The 12,764-nt window shown below is 45.4% G+C and overlaps 1 protein-coding gene across 2 annotated transcripts in view; it reads left to right on the top strand.

The window, feature by feature from the left end:
* Positions 1 to 12,506, top strand: part of YARS1 (tyrosyl-tRNA synthetase 1) — a 115,516-nt gene extending 103,010 nt beyond the window's left edge. For both annotated transcript variants that reach the window (XM_086955717.1, XM_086955718.1), the window contains 8 exons: positions 3,837 to 3,929; positions 4,639 to 4,774; positions 5,181 to 5,266; positions 5,535 to 5,670; positions 10,804 to 10,901; positions 11,061 to 11,254; positions 11,569 to 11,710; positions 11,972 to 12,506. In XM_086955717.1, coding sequence (XP_086811843.1) covers positions 3,837 to 3,929; positions 4,639 to 4,774; positions 5,181 to 5,266; positions 5,535 to 5,670; positions 10,804 to 10,901; positions 11,061 to 11,254; positions 11,569 to 11,710; positions 11,972 to 12,082 — 996 coding nt within the window. In that variant the 3' untranslated portion in view covers positions 12,083 to 12,506. The remainder of the gene's footprint in view (positions 1 to 3,836; positions 3,930 to 4,638; positions 4,775 to 5,180; positions 5,267 to 5,534; positions 5,671 to 10,803; positions 10,902 to 11,060; positions 11,255 to 11,568; positions 11,711 to 11,971) is intronic.
* The last annotated feature ends 258 nt before the right edge of the window (positions 12,507 to 12,764 follow it).

The raw sequence follows: 12,764 nt of genomic DNA, 5'->3' as shown, positions 1-12,764 counted from the left end.
CACCAACTCCTGAGTGGAACCTCAATGTGGTCCTCACCCGGCTGATGGGTCCACCTTTTGAACCACTGCATTCCTGCGAGATTCAATTCTTGACATGGAAAGTGGCTTTCCTTATAGCGATTACGTCGCTGCGACAAGTTAGTGAACTCCAGGCACTAACTATCCAAGAGCCATTTATTCAAATTCATTCTAACAGGATGGTGCTTCGCACAAACCCTAAATTCCTTCCTAAGGTAGTGTCTCAATGCCATATAAACCAGACTATTGTACTACCTGTGTTCTTCCAAAATCCAGAGTCATTGGCGGAGAGAATGCTCCACACGCTTGACGTCAAAAGGGCCCTCATGTATTACATTGATAGGACCAAGGATTTTAGGAAGAGTAAACAACTCTTTTTTGCATTTGCGCCACAACACAAAGGTAACCCCATTTCCAAAGCTGGTATAGCCAGGTGGATAGTTAAATGTATTCAGATCTGCTATCCGAAAGCCAAGCGTACTCTCACCATTCCACCACGGGCCCACTCCACCAGAAAGTTGGGGGCCTCCATGGCTTTTCTTGGAAATATTCCTTTGGAAGACATATGTAGAGCAGCCACATGGTCTACCACACACACATTTACAAAACATTATTGTGTTGATGTGCACTCTAAACAGCAGGCAGCTGTAGGGCAGGCTGTTCTAAAGACACTTTTCCAAACTGCTGCAGCTGGCACGGGCGGCCGCCGTTAATGGAGGGACTGCTATGTATTCTATGCACAGATATGAATTCAGCAGCCCACATGCCTCGAACCGAATATGCTACTTACCAGTATGCATCTGTTCTTGGCATGTAGGGCTGCTGACATTCATATCGCCCGCCCTCCTCCCCGGCGCCTGTAGCAGCTGCAGAATTCACATATACTTCTAGCATGGTCATCATTCACTGAGTTTCACTCCATCTTGGCCACAATGGCTAAAAACAATCTGAGGATGGAGTCGATGCCCATGTGCACCAGGGGAGGAGCCACCTATCTTGTGATACTTCGAAGACTCTTCCAGGACAACAATGTGCGATCATCCGGACCCAACACTAGGCGGCGATCTATGCACAGATATGGATGTCAGCAGCCCTACATGCCAAGAACAGATGCATACTGGTAAGTAGCATATTCGTTCTGTACAATGAAAGCTAGAAAGGAATATGGAAGAAGAAATGCTGCAAGTGAGCAAATAGTGGTCAGAATCACAGAGGTTGAGTGGCAGTACTGCAGCTAAGCAGGAAGGCAAATCTGGCAAACTGGAAATAAAAGGCTGTAGCAGAATGAGACACACTGCTACAACAGAATCAAAGGAGGCTTGAAAGCCAGGAAACACAAAAATGGTGTATTTGAGAGCAGTTCAAGGGATGTCCTTCACTAAAGGCAGGTGGCAGAATGCTAATTTTATGCACCAGTCCATGGCTATTTGGTAGCTGAGAGAAACTAGAGTCTATTCTGGTTTCTGCTGCTCAAACAGAGCAATTACAGTCAATGCTGGTTCCTCTTCCTCCATAGTGATTCAAGCAACATGAAGGGAGGGAGCAGTGAGGCCAAGGGTAGAGTAGTTTAAAGAGAGGCTTGTCTGCGGCAATTAAAGTTGATTAGAAGTATGAACAGCAGGTCCAGAGCATGAAAATTCGCTTTTTTTTGCCTGGTGTCTCCATTTTGTGAGACAGGAGTATGTTGGCTTATTTGATTTTGGCCACTGAGAGGCTGCTAAGTGCTTCCCAGAACATGTGCTATGACCACTAACCATAGGCTCGCATGATAATTTCAGTTGGCTATGTGACTCTAGAAAAACCACACTAATATAGTGTGAAAGGCAGACATGGCATTATTAAGTGTGGCTCAGGGGTTAGAGGCGGCAGACCCAGAAGCTGAGATCGGTCCTGGACCAGGGTTCAATTCCCCGCCTCGTCGGGTCTTGGGCTCAAAAATTCCACGGACTCGATAATTCTCGTTCCGGTGCCTACTCGACTCACGAGTTCACACTCTGCGACTCTGGGCAATAGCTTGCTTAATCTCCACTGCGGCCCCTCGCGGCGGGATGCCTGCCTTTCACCTTGTGGATACCCTGCTGGGGTTATCTCACAGGGGAATACCAGGACGGGTTCCCAAGGCAAGCGCCTTGATGCCTTCGGGTGATACGTGCGCTATATAAATCGCAATACATTTACATTTACATGTCAGATGTCAAACGTGGGCTGCTCTTTAGCCTAACACCAGCCATATGTGCAACTTTAACTGCTTGTTTTCAAGACTACCATTGCAGCCCTGAATTACAGTAACCAAACACTGCAGCCACCACATGTCACAATAACCAATATTTGACGTTTTGTAAAGCCAACGTTTTTGCATGAAGTAAGACACCCATAAGTAGCACCTTGAAGCCCGTGAGAATTAGGTGCATAATGTTTAAAAGGGAGCCATGCCAAATATGGAATTGGCAAGTCTCTTAAGTAAAAAAGTTTTGAAGTGCATTTACTGCATACGGTCAAAACGCCTTTTCAGTTTTACCAAGACCAGTTTAATGTTTAAAGCCACTTAATCATACATCAAATAGGGAAGGGCTATAGAAAACATCTTCTTCATTGTAGTTTTTTTTAATTAAAAATCTAATTTATTGGTGAAAATGAATTTTATGTGAACATATTTCAAAGATGGCTTAATTAGTAATTGGTCATCCATGTCTGCAGCCTTCCTTCCTTCCAGAGGTGACCTGGAATTAGTGTAAATGACCCCCTTCATGGATCACTGGAAGAATAAAGAGCATTTTGTATCAGCTGCCTAGCTGGAGGATGAATGGCAGGAAGATGAGGAGGAGAAGGATAAAACATCCATTAGTCTTAAGTGAGGGGTTGATGAGAGTAGCATACATCAAATGGCCACACCTTGCTGCTGGCAACAACTTTGGAAGATTCTGTGTTTATAGTAAAACAGAGCACTACTATCAACCTGCCTGCTTTGATGCGAGTTTCATCTCAGCCAGGTCGGTTCATCCACAGGGAAATCATGGACAAACGAAGGTACTATAGAAGCAGAGTCTGAACAGCATGCTGGTAACTTTTCTCCATGTTGTTCTAGAAAGCCTCCAGTGACCACTTTTAATAATGTACATAGACTAACATTGCCTTGAACGCCCTGATTGTTCTTGTAGGCGTGTTTTGACGTTCTCATCAAACCTCTGTCTCCAGATCCCCTTCTGCAAAAAAATTTTGTTTACTTTTTTTTGTTAACATTTACTAAATTGGTTAGGGAATTTTACTGAATGGTTTCTCGAGTTTACAGACGAATTACCGTTACATTGTCTCTGTGCCTGTGTCTTACTATGCGTGGATGTAATATGTAACTTGTGATTCTAATTGATCCTCGTGTAAAGCGCTCTGATATCCTTCGGGATCTGGTTCGCGCTATGTAAAACTTTAAAAATAAAGTTGCTTTGGTGCTGCTTAAATGCATTACTCGAAGGAAAAGCTTGTTGCTTGAGTGCTATAGCTAAAATTGGGAAAGTACAGATTTTGTCACAGAAACTTTATTTACCTAAGAAGGCACTGGATTACATTGTGGGAGCACATATATTGCTCCTCACCCTGTTGATAACCAAGGATCTCTCAAACAATTTGAGTTATGAATTTTAATGTGACATTCCATATTCTCTGAAGAGCCCTTGGCATCTCCTTATACTGGCAAAATGGAAGATTACTAACAAATATGCTGATTATAGCCAGCTCACAGCCAATTTCAACTCCACACCAGTGTAGGTTATCTCATACTTTCAGTCGAAGGAGCCTCTCACCATTTTAATTCTGTCCCATAGTGTCTGCCGTCGCTGGGCTATGCCAAACGAATTCACCTGATGAATCCAATGGTACCAGGGCTCACTGGCACAAAAATGAGCTCCTCCGAAGAGGTACGTATTGAATTGAATTATTGGGTGGGGAGTGTGTGTAGAGTGAGAAGGCTATAATACGGGGGTTTGGGCAAAAGGGTATTTCTTTGAGAATCCAGTTTGGAGGGTTCTGGGCTGATGTGATCAAAATGCATTTCTGGGACTGATTCCCACCCCATAGTCAGTTTTTTGACAATGGTTCGAAGTGCCCTTGATTTGACCTATTTCGTAATTTTTAACTTGAGTAATGTAGCAGGCATAGATATTGATGACTGTGGACTTCAAGTCTGTTTCCTCTGCAAAAAAGATACAGGATGCTTGTCTATCTCTGGGTTGGTTATTCAGTAGCTGGTTGCATTGTCCGTTTTCTCTCCAATGGATGAAACCTTGTGATGGGGTGTGGTTTTATGCCTGTTACCGGTGTACCTTTTCGGTTGATGTAATGCATAGTGGATACCTCTAGTGCAAGGCTTATCCATATGCTAAAGTGTCCAGTTGTGTACCAAAGGCGGTGTGCTAATCTTTTTTCTGTTGTCGGTAATAGTAAGAGAAATTCCGTCCTTGAATATTGTGTCTCTAAGTCACTTTTAAATGGTATGGGGAATTATTTGACGAGGTGCTTTGAAGATTTCTGTCTGGTGCATTTGGTACTTGGGAGGGTCTTGTCGCAGATAAATCTCTGCTTCGCTGATTATTCTTAAGGTGCTGCTTCCTTTCTGACCGAGAGCAGGATTCCAAGATAGATCTCCTAGACGAGAAGGAGGATGTGAAAAAGAAGCTGAAGAAGGCATTCTGTGAGCCTGGAAACGTGGAGAACAATGGTGTGCTGTCATTCATAAAACATGTTCTCTTCCCACTTAAAGCCGGTGAGTCGGGCAGGGGTTGTTCTTCCATACATATGTGCTCTTTTGAAGGAAAAGTATTCAATTTTCTTTCAGAAACAGAAGCTTTGTATAGGACTGTTCTTCTTCTGTACATAATCAAAGTGGGAATGGGTGGGGTTGCTGTTGTCCCTGATCTTTTGGTTTTTCCTATGAAAACATTTTGAATCTCCTCTCTGTATATTATTTTACAATTTAAAGACAGATTTGTCGTACTGTTTGACGTCGCTGGGTGGGGACGGTGATGTGTTTTGTGTGGTTGTAGAACACTCCATCACAGAATCACCTTGTTTGTGGATGGGGTTAAGTTTAGCAATCATTTGCCTTGGTAAAATGAAGTAGCATCATCTAGCACAACCTGTGACGTTATCTCCATACTCTCGTCTTCTAGAGTTTGTCATTTTGCGAGATGAAAAATGGGGAGGAAATAAGACCTACGTCAACCATGAAGAGCTAGAAAAAGACTTCGCTGAGCAGGTAAATCTATACCATAATATGAACAGCATGCATATCACGGACAGTCCTGGGTCTGCCAGTGTTGTGCTCCATGCTTCATCATGCCTAAGTCCTCTCATATGTTTCACCATGTCATTGGTTTGTCGAGGTTCTGGTTTGTTCTTGTTGTATTGGACTTGTGCTCTCTGTTGCTTGCATTTTATTATGTGCAGGCACTCCTTTTGTGCATCCTGTATTAGTTGTTTGTTATTTGAATAATTTCCATAATTATTTCTCTCGTTGATCACAGGTTGTACATCCCGGGGATCTGAAGTCCTCACTCGAAGTCGCCCTGAACAAGCTGTTGGACCCGATAAGAGAGAAGTTCAAAACCCCAGAGATGAAAAAACTCATCAGTGCAGCTTACCCTGACGTATTGAAACAGAGTAAGTCTTGATCATCTGGTTCTGAGTGATTTGTACCCATCTTAAAGTTGAGATGCCTACGATGAATGCCATGAATTGATGTGAGGCAGGATGAATGTGCAACATGTATTCTGTTGTTGTCCTTGAAGAAGTGATTCTGTACATTCCTGTGGAGCATTTTGTATACCCTGGGCCAGTTTCTAGTTCTCTTGTGTGGAGTGGACTTGTGTGTCAATGAGGCGGGAGACACAGCTTAAAAGTTGGCTGTGGTAAGTTGGCCTGGTATATGATGTCCACTAATTAAAGGGAGCACCTTGCACCAGTCAAACAACCCTTATGGTGATTTAAGAGGTCAAAAATAACCTTAGAAAGCTATCCAAGTGGCAGCTGTGGAGAGCAGCATTCAGGCTTGGTCTTGAAGGAAGGTTAAGCAGCTTGTTTTACCAGAATGCAACCTTAATGTATTGGGTAAATGAAAGGAGAACCACACACAGTAGGAATAAACATATGTATTTTTTATTATAACACACCATAAATAGTGGTATAAGAACCACGACTTGAGTCAAGACAGTGTTTAGAGGTTGTAGAATCGCTGGGACCCCAAGGAACAACCCAAGGTGAGTAAGTAGAGACCCCACAGAGGAAAGGTGCAGTGTGAGAACACTGCTGCATGCTACGTACAATTCAATGGGAGAGTCGCGGTTTCAGTTTTAACTGTTTAAGAACCCTTCCCAGTGGATTTCGAAGAAACCCTTTAGAAGGTTGGAGAGTCACCCCACCTGTGGATACTGAGGCACCAGAGTTACCTATCCCAGGGATGCCAGGTGCATAGGGTCGAAGTGGTGTCGGAAACCGCTGTTATTCTCAATAGGAGACTTCAAATAAATGCCACTGCTGGAAAGAAGAATATTGTCTGGTGAAACCCACAGGTGGATTCTTGAAGGAACCTGAAAACAGAAGGGACAGAGTCTGGGTCACTCAGGAGTGACCAGGGGCTCGGTAGACAAATGCCCACAGATGTCGGATGCGAAGCAGACCTTGACTCTGCAGCCACGGGGACCAGGAGATGTCGAAGATGACCAGGAGCCGGATACGAGCTGTCCCACGATGGATGACAAGTGGTGAGGGGTCGGTGTCCGGCGGGAGCACCAACAAGCCTTGGCCGCGGCAACCCACGAAATAAGTCGAGATAGGTCACGGTCTGGTACAGCAAAGACCAGGAGACTCACCACAGCACGGTGAGTCGGGGCAGGCCTGGAGCAACCTGGGGAGCCCAAGAAAATCAGTGTTGTCCCTCAAATGGACCCACAGGCCGAAAGCACAGGAGTCGCGAGGGGACCTCTACAAGTTTCACAACGTCACAGCTTTCAGGGTACAGAGTGCGAGGAGGCCATAGTCCTTTTTACCAAATATGCAAAGAGGTTGGGGCTATCAATAGCCCAATGCACTTAGTTGGGGAACGCCAACAAGCATATGCAATTGCAAAAGCGTGCGTGCACAAGTGTTTGAGTTATGCCGTCCCCACGAGGGATACTGGCCTCAAACTTGGTTAGAGGGAAGCTCGACCTCAAGGAACGTAGGAACCCACCTCCTTGATCAGAATCTTGACCACGTCGAATCTAGGGTCCTACAGCCAGGTAAGCCCTTTTGTACCCCTGGAGAGGGTTGGACAGATTATGGGGACCCTCCCAGGGGAGGGTCAGGACAGTGAGGAGGATACTCCCATGTCCAATTTTGCGCCAGAGCAGGAGCCAAAGGTTCCCAGATCTGGTTTGAACTGGACTATGCACAGGGACACCAAGTGTGCCCCGGATGCAGACTTTCAGGCACTTTGGATGTGCCCCTGCCCCCGCCTCCCAGCCCCAATACACTAAATTCTGTTTGGGAGGTGGTCACACCTCCCTGTGACAGGATGCCTATTGTCCAGCCTTCCCCTTCTCGAGCTTGGCTCAGCAGCAGGAGGGCAGAAATGTATCTCTGGTCGGCGGCAGCCATTTTGTGCTGCCTGGGTCGACGAAGCTGGTACCGGAAAGACCAGTGACCCCACGAAGCTCGCTTCAGAAGGGTGGAATCGTACCTCCCACACCGGTGATCGGTGTGGAGGTATGATTCCAAAGTGTTTGATACCAAACACAACACGTTTTGTTGCGTCCTTTTTTGAGATAGCATTTTACGCTAACATATAATGCACCTCTGCCTATATGTCTGGCAGCGTCACCGACAACCCAGGAGAATGGTCTCCAAAGGCTGCACAGGGGCTCTGCTCATGCAGGGGCACCCTCTCACGTAAACCCCAGCACGTTGCCTTCAGACTTGTCAAGGCCTACTATAGGGGGACTTATACCTTTTAATTGTAGTGACCTATAGATATAGTAAACCTATATCTAAAGTAAGTGGTGCAAGAACCAACTAACAAAGGCTACAATGGTGGGCCTGTAGTTCCATTTTGCATGGCCTCTCATGGGTGGCATAATACATGCTTCGGCCCATGGGAGGCATCTGGAGATCCTTTGCCGTGGGCACCTGTGTACCATATACTGGGGGCTGACAAGGGTACTCCAGTATCCAATCTGGAGTGTACCTAAGTACATGACATAACATTTTACGGAGAAAGCAGATATACTGGGGTCCTGATTAGCAGGATCCCAGTCAGACTAGTACTAAACAGTGTAACATCAAGCAAAAAGTGGTGGTAACCATAGGAAGCAGATCCTACTTTCCTACATGTGCAATGTGTGACTTCTTAGAATTAGATGCTAGCTTCCTATTCCACGCAACTACTCCTCATGATGTACTAATACTGGCTGAGTGGAATTTTTCTTAACTGGTTTGAGGTGGTAAGATTTGCAGGAAACTTTGTAGACTCCTTGAGAGGTGGAGGGTCTAAATGCGTCGGACCTAGATTCGACAACATGTGTTACTTTTTTTTATTTGGCTGAGGTACCAGGCCCAGAAGGCATCAAAGCAATGGATTTGGAGATATTAAGCCCAAGAAACAGCATGGGTAGCTGTGGATAAAGTTGTTGTTCTACTCCATGTTTGAACATAGTGCTTCAGATTGTCTTGCATATTGCACTAGGAATCTGGAGATTTCAACAACCCGCCTCAGAGTCCAGGACATTGTGTTGATACCAGATATTTCAGCATCTGACCTGGTTCTCAGTGGGAGCGACTCTGAGGCTTCTGGGCCTCCTACACCTTGCTAGTGAGCTACGCCTGGTGGGACATGCTGGTTCTGAAGTGGGATCAGAAGCCTCACTGGGTTTAGGACCAAGAGAACCTCTCTGATTCCATCCAGATGTCAAAAGAGACTGCAAAAGATCTGCAGTGATGGCTGCTAGACCTCAGTAAGACCCTTCTCCACCAAGAGTTAATGGTCCTGACCGATGTATCCTTACTGGGTTGGGGAGGTCATCTGAGAGAGGTAGAGATCAGAGGACTCTGGTCTCCAGCTGAAAACTGTGTCCACATCAACTGGTTTGAGTTATGGGTGATTCACTTGGCACTGAAGGCTTTCCTTCCTACCTTCAAAGGGGAATGGGTCCAGGTGATCACAGACAACACAACTATCACGTGACACTGCCAAACACAGGGTGACCGTGGCCCTGTGCCAGGAGGCTCTAAATCTCTGGATGTGGCTGAACCCTCAGGGCATCTTCCTGGTCACCCAGCACCTGGCAGGATCTTTAACTGCCAGGTCAAACTATATCAGCCAGCATTGCCAATGCTTCTTCAGCTTTCTACGAAGTTCCACTTTGACAAGTTTGGCTTCGTGGATGGCCTTCTTGTTCATTTTTGCATGGCAGCCGTACAATGTCAAGTTGTGCCTGAATCAGAGACATATATTGTGTGTGTCTGTTAAAGACATCTGACTGGTTGCAGTCAATGCAAGGCTTAAACCTTGTGGTTTTTGGAGAGGACGCCCCTTGCACACAGGATACATTTTGAGGGAAAGAAATTCTGTCAGACTGAACTGATTCAAAGGAGCTCCGGATCAGCACACCGAGGTAGCGCACATGTAGGGACCCCGTCGTCACATCCGAGGTGGGATGAACTGGATGTGGTGCTGCATGATTCCACTTACCAACATGTGTGGGAATTGCTGTTAAAATTGTCCTTATTCAACGTGCCTCCTTCGCTGAATTCACAAGGTGAGAAATCTGCAGTTGGAAATCTCCATCAGAAATGTAACTACTTGATTGATTACCACTGTGGGCATCAGTATTATCTGGGCTGTGCTTTATCTTGCAGTTTTCAGTGTTGCCTAGGTCAATGCTATAAATTTCTTTCGGTGGCGCTACTTTGCCAGTGCCTTGTTCCCACAGGCCACTCAATCCAATGACTGGGCTGTGGTCTTTTCTGAATGAACACGAGTAGGCAGAAGGGACAGGTGAGGGTGTTTGATCAGAACACCTCTGTCCTCACAATTGGAGTGCAATATAAGTTCTTCACAGTGCCCCTTAAAGGAGTTGGGGGAACATCCAAGTCAATTGCAAGAGGCCCTCTTTTGTATGAGCCCCCTTCCCTGCTTCAACTTTGTGAACTTTTGTGCCTTGTACCTGCACCTGTTCCTTGTGATCATATCTGGCCTTTACCTGGAGTCCTTGGATATCTGTGAGCCCTGTGCTCAGTGTCTGGGCTTCAAGCTGCTACTTACGGGTGTCAGTGTTGTAATTTACTCTCTGCCTAATGCCTGCTTCTCTGCAAGCCCTTAAACCCTATGACTGGCCTAAATAGTTCTTCATGTACTCCCACTTCCCAGGTCATGGCCTTTATGGTTCTTTGTGGCCAACACGTAAAATGTTGTTCTCAAGGAGGTCTTCTGTTTAGGGTCTGTATACTATGAATCTCTGTGAAACACTAGATTTATATACTGTGTTCATGCAAGCCCCCTTGTACTCCGCTTGAGTCTAAGGTTCTATGTGAGTATCTCTGTTTAGTACTTATACGCTATGTTTGTCCTTGAGACCCTTTGGCTAGAGTCTATGGGGCCATTTGCACTCTTCTGGCTAGTTCCTGAACTCTGTTCCTGGACTTAATCCCTGGGGTAAACATTTGCACTGCCAGGATCTTTACAGCCACCACTCTTCTACTCTGAATGTCTTGACTTTCAAAAGGCCTGAGTTATACCATTTTGATTTTCTCCTTGTATAGAGCCTGCCATGAAGGCCCCCAGCAAGAACTCCAATCCTGAAGATGCGGAGCCATCACGCCTGGATATTCGTGTAGGAAAAGTGATTAATGTTGGGAAGGTATGGATGCATCTTTTGACAATACCCGTTCCCAGGGTTTGTAATCGTATAATAAAAACCAGTGAAACATTAGCAGTACACTGATGGTAGTAGGGAGCCTTTCTAAATGCTACAGATGATCTAACAACTGTTGGGTCTGACTATTTCTTCTTTTGATAGCACCCCGATGCCGAAAGCCTGTATGTGGAGACAATAGACGTGGGAGAGGCACAGCCACGCACAGTAGTTAGTGGTCTGGTCCAGTATGTCCCTGCTGAGCAGCTCCAAGACAGGATGGTGGTTTTGTTGTGCAATCTCAAACCCCAAAAGATGCGTGGGGTGGAATCCCAGGCGATGCTGCTGTGTGCCTCGACGTAAGTGCCATTGGTTTGGGGGGAGGTCTTCGTTCGGGAAGCCTGATTGATTTATCAGAGTAATCGAAATCCACATTAATAATTCCTTGGTGTCCTGTTATTCTTCTCCTTATTTATATCTGTTGGGTTTATTGCCTGAGGCAAAGACTCCTGGTGGTTATCTGGAGGTCTGATCCTTGTGCTCGCTGTTGCTCGTTAGAGCAGTTCATATTCTAATGTCCAACTTCTCTTTTTTTCCTCCTTTGCGTCCTAGTCTGTTGCACATTCCTCAGTGTATTAGCGGTTCTCTTACTTCTACATATGTTGTTTCGCAGAGATGGGGAAAACCGGCAAGTAGAGCCGTTGGATCCCCCAGAAGGATCTGCTCCTGGAGAACGTGTTTTTGTGGAAGGATACGAGAATGGCCAACCAGATGAGGAGCTGAAACCAAAAAAGAAAGTGTTCGAAAAACTACAGGTAATCCTGACATCCATCCTATTTGTTTCTCATCCCACAAATTGACTCTCCCATTATTTGCTCTAGATCACTTTCTGCTGCTCCATGTCCTCTGTACATTCCTGTTATGTCAATACAGACTTGCTTATAAGAACATTCGGTATTCTACCTCTCCTTAATGTGGAACTGAAAGTATTGCAAAGTTAACCAGAACGTGAGCATGGTGTAGATGTAATAATTTGTAGTTTAGACATTTATATTCATCTTTTCTCTCCCTTTTAGGCTGAATTCAAGATCTCAGGAGATTTCCATGCTCAGTGGAGGGAGAAGAATTTTATGACCAAGCTGGGGCCTGTGACTTGTAAAACACTAAAAGGAGGCAACATCAGTTAATGCCTGGCTTGCTGACTCCCCCATGCCTAACTTTTGTCAGCATGGTTCACTATGATTCTGCTGCCGCTGAGCCCCCTCCATTAATCATTGATTTCAAGCTCCGATTATCAGTACTGGTGGTGGTGGATTTTGGCCACGAGGTGATGAAGGCAGATGATGGCTGGTGGGAAGCTGCTGCATGTATTGGAAGGACTGGCACACTTGGCCCACACATTTACACAGGATGCAATTCACATAATCATGGATGAGGTATGCCCAGCAAATTGGCAGAGAATGGTGCAGGAGTCCTGCAACCACCTCAATAACTGATCTGCTTTCTCCTCATTTCAAAAAGGGTTGTCCGGTTCATAGAACTTTTTATTGGGACATGGCTTCTTTCAGGCATGGACTCTTTCCTCTTCATTAAACGATTATTTAAAAGAAATATCAAGTTGTCAGATGCATTGCAAAAGATATGAGATTTTTTCCAAAACAAGCCAACATATATTAATAGGGCAGTAGAGGCGTTCATTTGTTTTGGAAAGATATGTTGGGTTTGAGTGCCTCTGCCCTGTGTTGCGGTGCACTATTCAATATCATGGATTTGTGACTTTTCTTGCATCTTGGTAATTCCTGTATCATGCGTACTCTGGATCACTGCATCAGACCCTTTTCTACACTGTGTAGACTGGAGAGATGTTTC

Source organism: Lissotriton vulgaris, chromosome 2_1 (genome assembly GCF_964263255.1).
Source record: "Lissotriton vulgaris chromosome 2_1, aLisVul1.2, whole genome shotgun sequence".
In the NCBI taxonomy this organism is placed as follows: Eukaryota; Metazoa; Chordata; class Amphibia; order Caudata; family Salamandridae; genus Lissotriton; species Lissotriton vulgaris.
Note: the sequence above shows the minus strand (reverse complement) of the source record. Positions and strands in the feature narration are given on the sequence as shown.